At 33.8% G+C, this 17,413-nt stretch overlaps 1 protein-coding gene across 1 annotated transcript in view; it reads right to left on the reverse strand.

Annotated features, from left to right (window-relative positions):
* LOC117337534 overlaps positions 1 to 17,108 on the reverse strand; it is a 32,498-nt gene extending 15,390 nt beyond the window's left edge. Inside the window, exons 1-9 of the mRNA XM_033898559.1 lie at positions 16,871 to 17,108; positions 11,380 to 11,560; positions 8,791 to 8,855; positions 8,046 to 8,176; positions 6,931 to 7,162; positions 4,742 to 5,687; positions 4,389 to 4,492; positions 3,450 to 3,650; positions 2,730 to 2,937 (exon numbers count right to left, since the gene is read on the reverse strand). Coding sequence (XP_033754450.1) covers positions 2,730 to 2,937; positions 3,450 to 3,650; positions 4,389 to 4,492; positions 4,742 to 5,687; positions 6,931 to 7,162; positions 8,046 to 8,176; positions 8,791 to 8,855; positions 11,380 to 11,560; positions 16,871 to 17,084 — 2,282 coding nt within the window. The 5' untranslated portion in view covers positions 17,085 to 17,108. The remainder of the gene's footprint in view (positions 1 to 2,729; positions 2,938 to 3,449; positions 3,651 to 4,388; positions 4,493 to 4,741; positions 5,688 to 6,930; positions 7,163 to 8,045; positions 8,177 to 8,790; positions 8,856 to 11,379; positions 11,561 to 16,870) is intronic.
* Positions 17,109 to 17,413: the final 305 nt, after the last annotated feature.

The raw sequence follows: 17,413 nt of genomic DNA on the forward strand, positions 1-17,413 counted from the left end.
ATACGCGTATGTTTTACAATTACCTAGCTATTTGTTCATCTTAATTTCATATCGTTCTATAAACACTGCCAGACAATATTACATTCATAGGGCTATGAACACAATTGTCAGATTTTCATGTTTCATCTTCCTTCTCGGATAAAGTCTATCATAAGAAAAAAAACATCCAGATAACAATGTATTGTTTTAGAAATGCAACATACACTGACAATACAGACTCCTTCTTAATGTTGTTGGTATTGTATTATCGTATAGTAGATATACATTATCATGTTGTAGTTATCTAATATCATTTATTGGATACTAATTAGCATATTGAAGATATTTATTATCACACAGTATTTATTATCGTATTGAAGATATCAATTATCATTTTGTAGATATATATCATCATATTGTAGTTATTTATTAACATTGTGTATACATTTATTATCACATTGAATGTATTTATTATGATACTTTAATTATTATCATATTGTAGATACTTATTTTCTTGCTCTATTTATTATCATACTGTATATATTTATTATCATACTGTATTTATTTATTATCATACTGTATTTATTTATTATCATACTGTATTTATTTATTATCATACTGTATATATTTATTATCATAATGTATTTATTATCATGTTGTAGATATTTATTATCGTATTATAGTTATTTGGGTGTTTACATAATTTCATTTCGGTCTTTAAAATAATCAGGTAACTTTTTCCGGATGGTGAAATCAACCGTGAAAATGGATGAAATCAGATTAGGAGATTCTATTTCTTTGTTCCTGAACTCTGGCCTGTGAAATGGGTTCAGTACTTAATATTTACGGAGGACGTGTATATCAGATATTACATCTAAGCTGCAAAGTCAGTAGTTTACTTAATACGACAAAAATTACATCAAAACAATAGAAATGAGTATCTTTAAACAACTACGTAATATTCAATTTACATGATCTTATATAGAAATATTCGATTTCTGTCTTGTTTTTGTTTGTTTTGTTTTTGTTTTTTTTGTTTTGTTTTTATACCTATCCGAGAAACGTTTTTCGTCGTATTGTAATTCAAACAACATTTGCCTTTTTGATTTTTTTTTAGTTTCAGATATACTACAGTTGTTTTATTTCGCGAGACTACTATCAAATTTCGCGCAACACCACCTTTTTATAACTCTTCAATAAAAGGTAAACGTTCTTGTGGTTTGTGTTGATATGAATGCATGGATATTATAATTCGCGGTACTAATATTTGCTAGTCGTAAATTTTCACGAAACATGCAGTGAACGCGGATATAACGAAATATATTCCTGAAAGCGTTATACTACAGATGATATTTTATGAGATTTTGTATTCCAAGTTTAACTGTCATGAAATGAAATTACAATTGTATCCTATTTATAATTCATTTTCAATAATTTCCTGGATGTTCCGGTCGTGGGTAAAAATCTACCCGTGTCGGTTTGTGTTTTACGGAGAAGCTAAGAAACGGACCGGTCTGTGCTGTCGTGGTTTTGTTCTTGGGCAATATATTTTACCCTAACTGATCTAGATAGCACGCGAGTTGCACCCTGTATGTTGTTCAGTGTGGTTGTCATCAGCTACTACAAGGAGACACCGCCTCAAAATGACTGTGGCTGTTCCCGGAGCGATAAACCCAGCAAGCAAACAAAGAAGGTATACAATTTGGCTCAACACCGTCTTGTCCAAATGCTTCAATAACAGTTAGTCAATACCGTTAAGAATTTGTGTTTTCATATTTACAGATAGATAATGTACTATCGCAGAGATCGAAAACAAATACTTTGTTTTTATTTTTGCGCTATATCTATTAACCGCCGAAATCTACCGAAACTAGATCAACCGCACTTATCACCGACTATTCAGTATTTAATATTGTGACCTTATATTGTAGTTACGAACCATTGTGTTGTAACCTGTAAATCTCGTTAATCAGAAATCATGCATTTATATAAATGGCGTTTCTACATATGGGTTATAATTATATACATGAACTTTTATTGGTCATTTGACTATCATACAAATAATTAAAGATGTATATATGGAATCGACGGGATAATATAGGGATAATTTGTGTACATTATCGAATGTATATGCACAGCTCCAATGTATAATAGCACATTCAATGTGTGTCTATATATATATCAGATTCTGCGTCCAGAAATTGCATATTGTCCTTAATATTTGATTTGTTTTACTTGCCCTCTGTTCCCTACTGGTGCCAAAACGTCTGTTACCCATCCCTCTATTGCCATGGGTACTAGACATTCTGGTACCTGCCTCTCTACTCTCCATGGGTACTAAAACGTCCAGTTCTCATCCCTCTACTGCCATGGGTGCTAGATATTCTGATTCCCACCCCTCTATTCCCAGATATGCCAGACATTCTGTTATCTTTCCAAGTGCTAGACCTTTTGGTCCCTGCCCCGCTACTCCAAAGGGAACTAGGCCTTCTGATACCCTCCTCTCTAAATCGCAGGGTACCAGACCTTGTGTTTATGTACAAATTAGTCTTATATGTCCAAAAATGTTCCAGATCTCAACTGAAACTCACGAAGCCGTTTCGAAATTAAAGTGTAGAAAAGTTTATGGACAACGACTGCAGCATCATGGCGTAAGTTCATAAGAGCTTTAGACGATGGGATTTACAACATGGTGGTTTTTATATGAATGAAACGGTCAAATATCAAATATTGTAGTAAACTTCCGTTACCTTTCAGCTGCTTCTAGGTCAAACGCTTCGAAACGAACATATAACCGATGGAATGGGTTGGGGCTTGAAATGCGATGTGTTGTATCCGTAAAGTCGTCATAGTTTCTAGGAAAGTGTGGACTGTTTAAAACAATTCGTTCCTGGCTATCCATCGTTATGTCCAAAACTCCAGTGGTTGTCAAACTATTCCAGCTGGTAGATGGCATTACTAAAGGCGTAAAAGTACATGATAAGTTACATTTACAATAACAAACATACGGTTGAAAGTAGACATGAAAAAGTTCTATGAACTATAAGTAAAATAAATCGTTTCAATGTTGTTGTTTTTTGGTTGTTTTTTTTTCACGATTTTTAACCCCTTTATAATGCCGATATTTCACTTGACAAACAAAATCAGTATAACGGGATTGTGGAGTACCTTAATCACCTTTAGGACCTATTTGTTAGAATTCTGGTAAAATATCACCGTTATTACTAATGACGTAATCGATCTTATATTTGAAATACAATATGTTAAGTAAAGGCAGTGTGACGTATTCGGCAAAGAAGAAATCAAAGTTTTGATGGTAATAACTTTCACTAAAAACATTCTTTTTTAGGACTACTTACACAAAATTCTCATACAACATTTCTTAACAGAAATTTCAGTCAAACTCAATGACCATATATATTGAATATCTAATACAATTGCTTGGACTTTATTCGTTGACAACAAATTACCTCCATGTTTGGATCTTTGACAGATATATGGATTTTTAACCAGGCAGTTCCTGTCATTCCAGTAATAGGAATGTGTATCTTTTACTCCTTTCGTCGGGAGTGGGAAACTGTTCCTCATTTCAACGCAGTCCTCGTCAGATAAACCGTCATCACTCGGTTGTTTAATATTGAACCCGTATTCAGGCCATCCTTCGAACCAGTCTACAATGTATATAAAACAGACGTCAAAGTCAAGGAAACAAGAGCACTAAGAAGAAATCGATGAACAATATTCTAGAAAAATAAGTCTCTTCTATTTCATCAATGAAAGATCAACATGAAGATCGCTGTTCAAACCATTTATTACTAGGTTCTCAAAAAGATAATAGGACAAAAATACAGACAAACTAAGTTGAATAACATAATAACACCAAAAAAAACCTGTGTTAATTGAAAAAAAACCTTCATAGGTGAGAGAAGCAGTGCTACAGCAAACAAGGAATGGGAAATTCAGTGTAGCAAAATAACTTAATACATTACTGACAACAAACAGGTCTTGATAAGCTAGCTACTGTTGTGTACACTAAGTAAAGATAAATATTATTTAATAACTAGTTTATTCATCTCATAATCTATTGTTGAAGCAAAGAACCATGTTTAAAAGATGTTACATATCCGACAAATGACAAGCATGTTTGATTGGAAACGAGAATAAACTGTTAAATGTTTAATGAAAAACCAAATAGTAATCATTTAAGCTATTATGGTCCTACAAAACTGAAGTGATAATAAATTGCATCATTAAGAAAGCGTACGTGTATCGTGCGACGTCTCTGTATTTTCTATATTAGGACACCATCATTTTGTCCTTTGTTGGTGTTTTAGATTTATTTCTATTCCAATTGATGCATTACGCTGTCGACTAAGTAGTTTCTTTAAATTTACTGGAAGAATACTTACTTGTAAAATTGAGACGCGCAAGATTAGCCCAGTAATAGTCTCCTTCAAACATACGGTCGCTAGCGCCTATCCAAAACGATGAGGCATGTTGACTGCAGTTTGAGCTAAGAAAGATAAATTGTATGCCATTAATTAACTCAGAGGGAATTGGATAATTTTAAAGAATGATTGGTATACTGTAGAACATGTTGCATCTTGTTTCTGATATTTACGTTAGAGCAGACGATATGATATTGTTTTCATGTAATAAAAATTACAAAGGAGAAAATGTAAAAAAAAAAAAAAAAAAAAACAGAAAAAAAAACTTTTTAAAAACCGAAGATTTCTTTAAATACATCTAGAAGGAGGCATACCTGTCTTTGATAAACTTTTCAAGTAGTAGTTGTATAAAGATGTTGGAGACAGATGCAAGAAAACCACCACCATTTACGCAATCAATATTGGCTTCGGACCAGGATTTTTTCTCCCATTTGATGTCATAAGTTTGCTCATCCGTGTCAATTGACATAGTCGTACATGGGAGGTCATCACTTGGTATGGTGTCCACCAGTCGCCACTGACCACTGTAGCCAGAACGTGTTTGATGATTGTTTGTGACAAATCGCACCAAAATGAATCCGGAGAAGGAATGGAATAGTACAGGTAATCCCTCTCGTGTGCAATGACCGCACAGTCGCGTTGTGACGTCATCAGTGTGAATTTCTAAGTAATCTTCTTCACAACTTTCTGCCTTCATGCAAGCATCATTTTCATGTGAAACAGTATATAAATAGTTGAATTTGACTTCTAAAATTCTTGAAGATCCTGTTAGATTTATCGACATAAAACAATCTTGATTATTTAAATATTTGTCTGGAAAATTAACACTTGTAAAATTTCCAGTTGTCATGTTCTGGTAAGTTATGTTTTGACAGGATTCGACTGCGCTATATTGTATCATAAAACCGCTGCTCTCGTGTAAGCTGTAGGACTGAAAAACTACTGAAACTTCTGATCTGCTCGATTGGATTATAGTTTGTTCGGCGCTATGATCCAACTTCTTGCCACAAAAATAGAAATCGTTACGTTCATTTTCCATTGAACTGTTACTTTGAATGATCTGCAGATAATCCTCATTAGAAGAGCATTCTCCTAACCTGGTCGATATATCCAGATCAAGGTATTGTACATGGAGTGTAATTCGAAAACGGGTCGGTAACTGTATCTTTACTATGCACTTCGTCATAGGAAAATACTGGTCGGGGTAATTTGGGCTATGAATATATCCTGTTAAATTCGTCGTTGTGTAGCTACAGCCATCTATAATTGAATGATAAATAATAATTAATAAAGACAATATGTTTAGTATGATATCAAAAATACGTAGTACAGATTTGTATTTAGATAATGTTATCTAATCAAAGCATAATATGTCATTACATCGTGGATTTAGCTAGACTGTTCGTGTAATATTAAATGAAATATAAAAATTTCATATGATTCGAGCTTCGGTGAATTAGATTAAATTCTTGTTGTCAATCGAGATATATCCTAACAAAGATTTGTTGAGGTTTTTCATCTGTATAGCGTTAATTGATGGAAGAATACATTTCAAATTCATAGAAAACATAGTGACGTCATGTACAATAGCCTGACGTTTACATGTAACATTATCTCACGACAAGTGACCTCTGTTATAAACAAAAAATATTCATATTTCAAAGTTAAGACGATTAAATTTCGAATATACATCAACTCTTAATTAATAAGCAAACGTTTGTTTGAAACCTAATTTATGTATACGAAATTGATTATGGTCGTATACGTTTATCATGTTAATATCATAGCCATACAAATCCAATCACTCTTAAGTGTAATTATTTCTGCAAAGCGATTTTCGCAATACCGTCACTACTTAGAAAACTTACTCATAAAGGTCAATATTAAATGATACCATATAAAATGACACAATTTGTTGAAAATACAAAATTCCTGTCGCAATTAATTGTAAAATCGATAAGCCATATTTAGTATTCGAGTTTGGCGTTATCCTACTTGCTATGTCTTAATGTCTATTTTTAGGAATAGTGATATTAGCTTCATAATTTTTTATACTGATAGCCAAAACAGTTCGGTTTTTGATAATGCTGATTTATATTCTGGATCTCCAAAGTTTTAGCCTTTTAACAGATTGTAATATAACGACTACAAAGTTGTAGTAGGTATTTGTAATTATTAATCAGTTTAATAATCTATCAACAAAATAATTCAAAAGATCACAAAGGAAGAGATAATTTTTCTACTTTCGCATGATTCAAATGCATTATGTTTTAAAACATAGTGAATCTTATGTTTTTTGTGATACTTCTTTGGCTTGTGCTCTCTCTCATCCCTTTTATATAATACGAGCTTACTAATTACAACTAAACTGTTGACTTCCTTGGGATGTAAGCTGATGCTTACAGACTACTGCAGAGTGCAGAGAAACCGGATATAAGAACTGTAGACTGGTTTTACTGAAACAATATCTGACATATTTATTTACAAACATGAAGAACCATACCGATATTGTTCCTGTCCGTGGTATAGTAGTAGGCACTGAATCCTTGAGAAACAACCTTGTAATCCGTCTCGAATGTCAGAAACAAAATTCCATCATCTGAGTGAAAATTCAGATCGTTAAGACCAGTACTGTTTCTTGCGCTACACAATGTTGTGGTACTGTTCGTGGTTTGAATCAAAACAGAGTCAAAACACCTGTCATCATAAGAAGGTTCAAGTTCAAAAGCTCTGAACTGAAAAGAAAAGAAATCAAATACAAAATTAAGGCTGTTATTCCAGCAGATATAAATTATTATAGTATTTCAATTTCTGATATATATTTCCAAACGTGACCTGAATATTTTTACATGTCATTTTTCAATTTATGTCAATAGTGACATATGTTTTTTTAGATCGTATATCGAAAATAATAAAATATATTAAATAAATAAGGGACTATTGCACCTCCCCAACTCGTTTTTGACATTGACTTCGAAATGGAAAGTTTTCATATTACTAGCCAATTACATCAACGATAAACTCGTTACTGTGTTACGGTTAAGTGGAGGATGGAACACCGCAGTTTGAAGGACGAAGTAACTGTAAAACTGTTTTAAAATCATGTAGTGTTTTAAATGAATAAATAACTTAAATAGTAGGTTATTTATCGCTAATACACATACACTAACGTACATTTCCATCCTTAAATAATTCCTAGATATTGAAACTGATTCAAGTTCATCAATTAGCAACTCCATAATTGCAACATGGACAAAATATGTGATCAGCATCTGACACTTATTCGACCCTTGTATTATGTATTTAGCCATTGTTTGTTTTTCAATACCTAGTCATTTTATTTGACTCAATAGTTTGATTTTCTGAAACGGACTCTTTCCTTTGAAAAAAAACCCATTTCAAACAGCGGCGTCAATTGTTATGTTTATGGAACAGAGCATATTGTAATTAACCAATAGAAATGCTTGTTTCGGGGAACATGATTAAATTATTTTAACATAGCATGACAAATATATAAATGTTATGGATTTTTCCGTATTTGCTTTTCTTAAATCATTCAAATTTTTACGTATACTGACTACACGTGAACTTGTCACATCATCAATACATGCTACTCACCTGCAATCTAGCTTGATGCTGATTTGGAGAGTAGATGACATAGGTACACTTATAGTTGTCAATGTACTTCTCGGGAAACCCTGGACTGAATATCATTCCTTTGTTATCAGCATTGTAATACTGCCTGCACCCTTATATAACAAATAAAAATAAAGCCTTTTTATTTGATTTATTACGCTGTGTTTATAACCTTCAGAAGACACGAAGATATAACCATGGGAAAGAAAGAATGTCAAAAGAAACAAGCATGCCATTGGTTACTATATAATGTCATTGCAAAACTGGAAACCCGAACAAAGATATCCGTTTCATATGATTTTCCACGTGCTTCAGTATTTGTCGTCATATCTCCTGTTTACTTCTAAAATTCACACGTTTTTTTGTTTTGTTTTGTTCGTTTTTATTGTTTTGTTTTGTTGGGGTTTTTTGTTTTTTGTTTTTTGTTTTTGTTTTTTTGTTTTTTTGTTTTTTTGTTTTTTGTTTTGTTTTTTTGTTAAAATATCGTTTATAAATACATTATATGCAACAAAACAAATTTTGACTTATGCAGCAGCAAAGGGCAATACTTTCAGTAATACGATATTGAGTTGTTTAAACATAAATTTTATTAAATGTTGACATCATCAATAAAAAGATATTAATTAAGTTTAATAAACCATTGGGTAATAATTTTGTTATCAAAAAGCAAAATGCGTGTAATATTCTGTTGTAAACCACTCGCAATAACGAAGTTATGTTAACATACCTTGGTATTTGCAGATTTCCAAACTGATGTTGAAACCATTCGTCTCATTTTCCCAGACTATCGCCCTGTAATTAATAAGTCACCAATATATGTAAACGCATTGCCACTCTCCATTGCAAATCTTAAATCTAAGCTATCTATGTCGAGTGCCTAGTATAATCACATGATAACACAGTGAGTCAATTTTTCGAAGTCTACATGAATCTATAGATCATGTACAATGTACAAGATATTTTCGATAGTTTACCAGTTAAAGATAATTGAAAGGACGACATGCCCAGAATCATAAGACTTGCATTTTTACCAATGTTACTTCAGTGCTTTCCATTATCATAGATTATTTTACCAGACCCATGTTTCCACCCTGTAATAGTATTATCTTACGCCAAACTCGTATAGCTCATGTTTTGATTTCTGACACAATCCAGCTGATGTATAATGTTATAGTAATTATGTATTTATTTATGGGGAGAGTGGTGTTCGGTTTAAACATAGTATTTATCAGATACTTATTCCAATTTATGCGTGGATACCGGTTTTTGGGGGTTTTTTTGGGGGACATTGATTATATATACTTTGAAAATCGTTATCAACTCTCTAGTCTATACTTATTCGCTCCGGTTACGTTTTCACAAGATCGAGGGATTTTGATTTGCCGATAGTGTGAAAGGAATTAAATGCTGTTTAATCGTATGGTCTATTCCGCCTTGGATAGAGTGTAGGAGTTGAAAAGGAGGACATAATGATTGGATACCGAAGCTGGGTGTTTCCAACTTTTGCAAAAAATCATCTTTGGAACTGTAAATTTGTTGTTGCCCACTGATTAGCAAAATCGGGGAAATACATGTGAAGTTCCACATTAAAACATGTCAAATGTACTCTCTGTCACCGAGTAGATCTTTTATTTTAAAACTGCTTAACAGAACCGGCCGCAATATATATCGGTATGCTTTTATCGCCATGGAAACGCCACTTATCACTATATCAACTTCTTGATTTGATATCATCTGTGGGTGTTCAACTGATGTTTCGCGCTTCAGAAATCTGATCTCAAATGGATGTTATTTTATGACAATCGACTGCAAACTATATTTGTAAATCTATAGCTATCATGACAGATATATTGCCGGGTTACCAAAGATGCTTTGCTTTTGTTTTATTAGCATGTTAGTGTAGATTTGTTTCATTGAGTTTAATGTCCTCATATCAGCATAGGTCATGATATATGAGTACCATGCAGACCCGACAGTAAGTTATCTTTAAAATGCATATAGTCAGATATTGAAGGGAAAATTCTCTCTCAGCTTCTCAGCTAGTGGAAGGTTTTTATGGATGATTTACAAGTCTATATTTTGTACTTTTGATTTTATACTGTACAGCCATACATTTTTCGCGTAGTTCATAAGTATTGTAACAACGTTCAGTGGCCACTTAAATTCGTGGATAAGAAGACCTACAAAAATAATTCAAATAAGACTTCAACAATTCATAAATTTTTGGGTTGCTTGTTAAGAGTAACAGCGAAGTCGAATGAATTGAAAAGTAAACATATTTACACGTACGTCACAAACACCTCCTAGTTGTGCATATTAACAATCAGGTCGGATAACATTTCATGGAAAACACGAAAATTGTGTGTTAAACTCGATCTATCATAGCCAGGAATGACATGCGACTACAACCTATGGCATCAATCTCACTCTGCGTAAATCTTCTCATATCACAAATCAGGGCTTAACATCATATAAATAAATAGATAAATAAATAGATAAATAAATAGGTAAATAAATAAATAGGTTATTCATAAAAGATAAAGGAATACCAATGTGTTAATATTACAATTCTGTTATGAAAAGATTAGAGATAAAACTATTAGTCATCAGGTTTTTTCAGTCCCTGACCTCACGAATTATTTTTATGTAGTGTCATATTAGCTATATTTCACTTATTTTAAAAGATGCTTCATCGTCGAAAGCGTGTACGCTATTTTTAAGCGTCCTTAAATGACTTTCTATCAGACAGAAACTTAAGTGTCAAATTTTCAGGGTACAATTAATCATTTATTCACTTAAAAGTTATGTAACTTTTGATATCGTAAAAAATATACGACAGCCTATTCTTGTTGTCAACATATCATGATTGTTTCCTGCCGGGGATGTAAATGTCCTATTATAACGAAAATTCAACGATTTCTGATAAAATTGCAACCTTGTTTTTTTCGTGGTATCAAAATGATCATAAGCAAAATGGCATAAATAATTCAGTTTTGGCCTTTTCAGTTACAACTGATAGAGGGTCTTACACTTGCTCCTATGTAGTATGTATAGTTAAAACGTGTTTAAAATATAATATCATTCCGATTTCAGGCTTTATTTTATACATAACTGATATTCATGATAATATAAGACATACGGATTTCGAATCGAATGGTATTTTTTATATATTTATTGTGACGTCATCATTCATTTGACATATTACATGGTGGAACCAGCCATATTGTGGGTTTGAGTTATGAGATAAAATATAAATTTTAGACTTTATTAGAAAACTTATGTAATGCTTAAAATGTATCTATGTTGAACGTCTTACCTTAAAGTAACACAGTATTCCAGATTTGTATTGGGAGTCCATTGCACGCTCACAGGTGTTTGTAGATCCCGACATTTCATACCATTTACGTCACTTCCGTTTTTATCTTCATGCCCGTCATAGGAAATATGAAGTTCTAAGGCATGTATCTTTCTGTTTGAAATTTCCTGTTCGATTTCAACTGGAATCAGAATAAAGAAAAGTGTTCATCAGTGAACCGATGATAATCAACAGCCAATTAAATGCACTGCTACCATTCATAGCATTATAAATAGACCCTGTACCAGCCATATTGTGGGTTTGATCATGAATATAAATTGTCTGAGTTCTTTGATTAGCTCGCTAGAATACTTTACAAACAGTGATTGGCTATCTGCTTTATGTTATGTCATCATTAATTGCAAACAAAATGTTATTGTTAAAATGAGAGAGACCTGAATGTTCATCAGGATTGTTGGCCATTGTTCTGATAGTTACGCACGGCGGCGCTGTTGTTAGGTTATGGTTCGAAATCGAAAAAGTCAGAGAGATAAGTGCGTATGTAAGAAACTCCGCAGTACCAGGTGACAAACAACAGTAATCCTCTCATGGACGCACTTAAAACCAAGTTACATAAATAAATTACGAGCATAACTACGCAAGCTTCCTCATTCCCATCTATCCCAAACTTTACAATATCTGCTTACTAATAAATGATGCTGTTGGTAGCCCTGTTAGCTGTTTGGGAAGCTGGTATCTGTATATACTGTGTATAAGGAGCTCCTCGCATGTATTTCAATATGGTGTCATTCGGAGCACCTCGGCCGATTCAGTTTGAGGAGTTCTAATTCAAATAAAGTTTGTTTTTGGGTAGTTGAGTACTGTATTCTCAGATGTAAATTTCCACACTTACCGGAGGGACCCAAATATGCCCAATAGGGGAGGAAGGAAGTATTACAAAAACTGAATAAAATGCCTATGGGGATATTCGTTGAATGTAATTTAAAATCAATAACGATTTAGCACAGCATGGTTTCGTCATTTTTACAACACGAAAAAAAAATTATATGCCAGAACACTTTTTATTTACTTTCCTCTGGCCTCCATGCATATCTTTAATTGCTGTGATTTTATCGATTTTGAGTTAGAATTACGGGTACGTTTTAATGAGGGTAATATCTTTGAAGCCGAAACACTGAAAGATAGTTCTATATGTCACTTCATATGCGTAGAAAAATACAATGATACGGTGATTAATAGAATTAAAGAAAATAACTACAGACTTTCGAAACATCAAAATAAAAAGGATCCAAGCTCTAGCATCTCCTGAGACATATGTAAGGTTTTTATCTGTAAAATATAGGGCAACTTGGTGTAAACTGATAACAGTCTGGTTGAAATTCCGATTGGAAACTTTGGTTCCATATGCTAATCGATAACCCCGTGTCCTTAACTAAAAGCAATAACATATCCTATTACTCTGTCTAATACATTTTCCGTCATCCTCTGATACGAACATGAAATTAGCTTTGGTCTCTTGATCCTATCAACTTTCGGTTCCAAGTATGGCTTTGCTTAACCCTATTTTACGATACATGTTGTCTATCCCAAATACACAGGGCAGTCATCATCACACTACTGTCATATCTATAAATTATTGACGATATCAGGAATACTGGTGTTATAAAATGGTCGGGTGGCGCGATGGTAACACACTCGGCTTTCATCTAGGCGTTAAACGATAGGGAGGGGGCACCTGCCGACCAAATGAAGGATTTAGATTTCCGCCCACAGTAATAACTCTCCCATCCAGTGCAACAAGAATGATTAATATAAGTAACTATAGCTTCTTAATATTGTACAATAATATCATAAAAAAAAATTCAAATGAAAACACAAAAATGATATCATATGGTATGAATTCCTTATCGCATTCAGTTATTAGGAACGCTTACTATAGATGCGTAAGCAAAATCTTTTATTCAGCCGCATGGCCTGAAATGAGCAGTGCTTATAAGACCGCACAAATAAAGCAGTGTACATTGCCTTTTATACTGAGAAGTAATAATGTCGTAGGTGTGTATGAAAAACAGATTCCAAGACTAACATTGTCTGTATCTACATTCGCTTTTGTACGAATATTAATTAAAGGGGTAGCATATGGTGGCTGATTTTTGCCATCTTATGATGTAGCGTTGGCGGTTGTTTTTCATGTTTCACATTGTTGCTATGAAGATATCAGTCTTTGTCTTCAGAACGATTCCATATATATCTCTACAAAATCGAATCGTCATATTTTTTCTCTATTATTGCTTTCGCCAATGTTCTATCAATGCTCACTTGAGTTTGTATTCGCGAAAAGCACTACAATGTACAAAGGAGTGGATCAAAAAGTCTAGGCCAACGACACATGATAGTTCAATGACACACACGACTATCCCTTTACTTAATGAGTTTTATTTTAACCAGTTAGTAAAGCATTACCTTATATAAAGATAACGAAACACGATGCAATCTCTTCAAGTTTGTCGATGAAATTCCTATTGTCCATTGAAGCTGATGCTAATTAACTTTATATAAGTTTTGTATATATATTCGTCCTTTAGAAACCTGAGTGGTAAAAGGACGGTACATTCAACCCACAAACATATGTTATTCATTTTTGGCCAAATAAAGTTTAAAAAAAAAAAAAAAAAGAAAGAAAAAAAAACAACATTGCATATCGACAAGATAACAAAACGTAATTCTTTCTCAAAATCGATAAAGCGAAGGCAAAATACGAACAAAAATGTGTTTGCTTGATTACCAAAGAGGACAAGGAAAATATGACCAGGCGGTCCGAAAAAGTAAGCCTCTACTTCTTCAACGATACCTGCCAGTGTAGTTTCAATCCGGGGGGAAAACACATTCTCAACATGGAACCACTAGGCATATCAACAAGCATTGAACATACCGGGTATCTGACTTTATATTGTACAAGTAAGTATACTATTTCGAAAAGAGATCCTGATGTCAACCGTTAAACCTTTCCCATCACGTTCATCAACCTATTTCACTCAAAACTTTGTGTTGTTAATTTCCCGCCAGTAGTCGACATCTGTCACGTGATAATAGGAACAAGTCCTTGAACATGGAAACAGCTGGGACATGTTAACGAGTAAAGATATGGGAAGCAGGAATGTTACTATCTAGAAAAGAAAAGAAACCAGGAAATTGAAATGATATCTTTTAACATATAACTTAGTTGGAAGTAGTCCCTGCTGGTACAGTTGAAAGTAAAAATAACAGTTAGATTCATTTGTGAGTAAGCTGCGACTACTACCTGTCACTTTATTTGATCGAGAACAACTTTTCAAACCTCTTGTACAATTCCTCCCAATTTATGACAATTTATGACAATTTATGACGAATGAGATCAAAAAAATATGCAGGAATACATTTTTTTTTTTTTATCTCATTCGTAAATAAAAATATCCCTGCCTTGAAAACAGGGGATAATATTTGTATGGCTTTTGTACAATGTATGTGACGTCAATATCATGATATGGCCGTTTTGGACAGTCCTTTTGAAATCAGATGCTGAAATCTGGTATTCCTATAACAATGTAGAGTAGTACATAGTTCGTCGTTAACTTTTAGGTAATTGACTCTGATTTCCTCAAACAGCAGCACATGGTGACAACAGATTGTTAAGCCTGGAAACTTTCTATAGAAATTAGACTCTGACTTCCATAGAAATTGATAATAACATTCATGTTTTGACGAATGGTCAAACATATGAGACATCGTATCTCAACTAATAACAAAACGCTAATCATAAACTCCAGTGTTATCATACTACAAAGGAGTGTGCCGGGTGAAAGCGTATTGTATCAGATCAGATTTCTGACTGCATGAAATAGAAAATTGACCATTGGGAATGGAACCTTTTCCTCAATAAGCAATATGTTGACAGTCGAATTCATCTTTCAATTTACACATTTTTTCTATCTTGCAATATGCAATTATTTCTCTAGAGTGTACACTGCAAAATAATGTCATTTAGTAAAATATACGAAAATAGCCATCACGTGCATACTCCATGCACATTAGTCCCCTCTATCAAAAATGACGCTTTACGAGAACAAGAGAATAACGACATGAAACCGATATTAAGTGTCCAGCTTGACCACAAGATTTAGCCTGGAAACTCCTCTCAAATAAAGAGCTGATGATATTCTGTTGCTGGTTTGAAAACGAGGCAGTCACAGGAACACAAGATGCATGCGGAGATACAGTCCGTACACGTGTACACCTGTTTTTCGACATCGAATTTGGTTATTGTTGTGGCAGATGTAATTTGAGAACTTCCAGTCGATTCAGAATTTTAAAAATGTGACATTTTTATATCAACAAAGTGAAACACTTGAAGATCGGACGATGCATCGATTGTGGAACGGAAGTAGGTTATATATCTAAGAGCTGTTTTAAAATGGACGATTTGATAGGTCGACAGTTATGGCTAGTATAGCTGTCGACCAATCAGATTGCCCGTTGCAAAACCGCTCTAAAATATATAACCTATTTCCGTTCCATCGTCGATGCATCGTCGGCTATCACAACCGCTTTAGGTCCATTTTATCATCTTTAAATCATTACTTAAATCAAAAGTGAATCGAAGCTCAGCCCCACTTCTGACATTTCAAGTGATATAGTAGGAGTAATATTTTATTCTTTATATCAATACTCAACAGATGCAGACACCTGTGCATACAATTACAGGCAAAAACGCAGAATATATGTAACGTCCAGATAGCCGTGGTTTACATGAACAGGTCCCATTTGCTATACATGTTGATTCCCCCCCAGCGAAATTCTAGGGATTTCTTATGCCCATTTGGCCATCTTTTGTTTTGTGACTGACGCTGATACTGCTTCAATCGAAGATCATTCACTTACAAAATGTAGGAGACCATTTTTGTTAACGGGTGTAAGGAGGTGTGAATGCGTTTAGAATTACATATCCAGACTGTTGATCAACAGCGCAATAGAGGTACACAAAAGACACACAAAACAATATCACCTTCATATAACCCGAATCACCAATACAAAACTCCATCATACCGCTGCTTCTTCCTTGTAAGAATCCAATATTGAAATCATTGGCTCTCTGCATCTTTTAAATCCAGACTTTGACATTTCTCTTGGCCAATTTCGAGTTTTTTTCGACGCTTTCTTAATTACTTTAAGACCTTTAGCATCAATAACGATTCACAGAAGTTAATTAATTTTGGCTCTACTGTGTATCGCATTCTCCATCTGTGTTGAAAGATGCAACTATCGTGTATGTCTTTTACAATCCGGGTCTTAACGGTGACGCTTGGTCTGATGAGTGTAAACAAGGAGAGGAATTCGAGAAAGACAAAATGGGCAAGATTGAATCATAGAGTAGCGAGCCTTGCGATCCTTTCACTGTATGTATATATTTTATAAGTACTTATAGTCAAATGTCGAACAATATATCAATGCTTACCTGTGTATGACATGTTTGGAATGAGGTCAAGAAACGGATTGAGTCTTTCATGACGGACTTCCAGTCGGTATCCACCTGTGTTATCATCACTAGCGATCCGACCAGTACCAGGCACATTTCCGCATGTGTGACGTAACCCATTTACTCGATCATGTGACACAGAGAGAATTGCCACGAGCATCAATAGGAAGTTGGGAATGTTCGAACGTAGCATCCTGGACAAATGACGTCACTATATCATCATCTACAAGTACATATAATGTGTAAAATTTATTAATTCATATTTTTGTGGTTTGTTACGAAATGTTTAAGAACAAATCACCAAAACAATTATTCATGAAACAATACTTCATGATTAATACAAAGTAGAAAGCATTGTTGTTCACTATTAATCCTGCAACTTAAAACTGAACATGATTAAAATTTACGTGAGGGGAAAATTTACGATAAATACGTGACGGTCACAGGTAGAAAAATATAATCAAATTATTGTGATAAGTTTTAATCTAATTAAATAAGGTAGCATTCCTTGGAATGAACTCT

Source organism: Pecten maximus, chromosome 11 (genome assembly GCF_902652985.1).
Source record: "Pecten maximus chromosome 11, xPecMax1.1, whole genome shotgun sequence".
NCBI lineage: Eukaryota > Metazoa > Mollusca > Bivalvia > Pectinida > Pectinidae > Pecten > Pecten maximus.